This window comes from Olea europaea, unplaced genomic scaffold, assembly GCF_002742605.1.
Source record: "Olea europaea var. sylvestris unplaced genomic scaffold, O_europaea_v1 scaffold26391, whole genome shotgun sequence".
Taxonomy (NCBI): domain Eukaryota; kingdom Viridiplantae; phylum Streptophyta; class Magnoliopsida; order Lamiales; family Oleaceae; genus Olea; species Olea europaea.
In genome coordinates this window covers 1-1449 of record NW_019244739.1, presented here as the reverse complement: position 1 = coordinate 1449, position 1449 = coordinate 1, and the positions used below count along the sequence as shown (strand labels likewise).

The window sequence follows — 1449 nt, the reverse complement described above, 5'->3', positions numbered from 1 at the left end:
ATCCATTATATTTCTTCATTGTCGATAACAATATGTATAAAAAAGAATTGATATCTTTCATCAATTTTATTCAATGGACTAACAAAGTCTAATTTTATTATGAATAACTGTTGGTTTGTTTTTTCCAAACTCAACACGGGCAAATGAAATAAAATAAAAAAAGAGGGACACTAAGGAGACATGTCTTGTACTTAATTTAATTATGTACTGATTAGATAGAAGAAGCTACCACTTACGTAGAATATATGCCAAAGATGCATAAAACTAAAATGGCACAACAAACGATGCTAATCCATTGAATTGTGATACCATAGGCATAACCCGAATATATTTCACTGCTATCAATTTTAATGTTCATTGTATTTAACAGATATGTCGACAACATATATGATGGAGATCATAGACTAATTAGTCAAGAATGTGTACATTGTGTTGGAGATTTAACTTTATTATGAGACAATCACAATTTTTTTTAATAATATAGAAATAAAGGAAAGATTGATACGTGTGATTGCCGGCTAGGGAGGATACAAGTGAGGGCGACTAAGGTTGTCCAAAGTCATGCACCCCACCCCACACCACCAAATTCCTACCATACTTTTTTTTTCAATTTCTTGCTTCTGTCTATGGCTACCTGCCTCTTTCTTTCCATTCATTTCAGCTCTACAAGTTCGTTCTTAGGAAGAAGAACGATGACAGCAAGAGATTCGCCCTCCTCGTCCATCGAAAGTAGCAGCGCCGTGCGCCCATTTCTCTCGGCCAAACCTGATCTCAACATCGGCCTCAACATCTCCACTATTCCAGATGATATAGACATGAATTTACAGGGACGTCCAACGAGTCTGTTCGTCAAAGTTTACATGGAAGGCATCCCAATTGGCAGAAAACTCGACCTAATAGCTCATTATGGTTATCATGATTTGATCAAGACTCTCCATCTCATGTTCAACTGCGACGCTGACATTCTATGTGAGCAGTACTAATATCTCTTTGAATAAACCTACAAAAATGTATTTAGAAATATTAATGTGAAGAATGAAAATGGCAGGGGCTGGAAGAGACGAAGAGGATTCGAACTGGGAGAAATGTCGAAGGTACGTCTTAACATATCAAGATCAGGAAGGAGATTGGTTGATGGTTGGCGATGTGCCATGGGAGTAAGCTTCTGTTCTGTTCAGCAATTTTATATATTCAAGATGCTGATGCATGTTTTTTAGTCATAACATTAACTATATACACTGTATTGGATAATCTGTTTGCAGGATGTTCCTCAGTGCTGTCAAGAGATTGAAAATTACTCAAATAGACAGATGACTCGTCTCGATAGCAAGCAAGCAGCCAGCCAGCATAACAAGTTTTGCTCTTAAGTACTTAATATGTATGTAAACAAACAGGCAACAGCGGTACAAGACTTCTCTTCTAGGGTTCTTCTTCCCTTTTTTTTTTTTT

At 36.8% G+C, this 1449-nt stretch overlaps 1 protein-coding gene across 1 annotated transcript; it reads left to right on the top strand.

The window, feature by feature from the left end:
* The first annotated feature begins 512 nt into the window (after positions 1–512).
* On the top strand, positions 513–1443 carry LOC111383243 (auxin-responsive protein IAA31-like). Its single transcript, XM_023007324.1, has 3 exons — positions 513–969; positions 1049–1157; positions 1263–1443. Exons 1-3 carry the CDS (start codon positions 627–629, stop codon positions 1312–1314), a joined length of 504 nt encoding a protein of 167 aa, XP_022863092.1. The 5' UTR covers positions 513–626; the 3' UTR covers positions 1315–1443.
* The last annotated feature ends 6 nt before the right edge of the window (positions 1444–1449 follow it).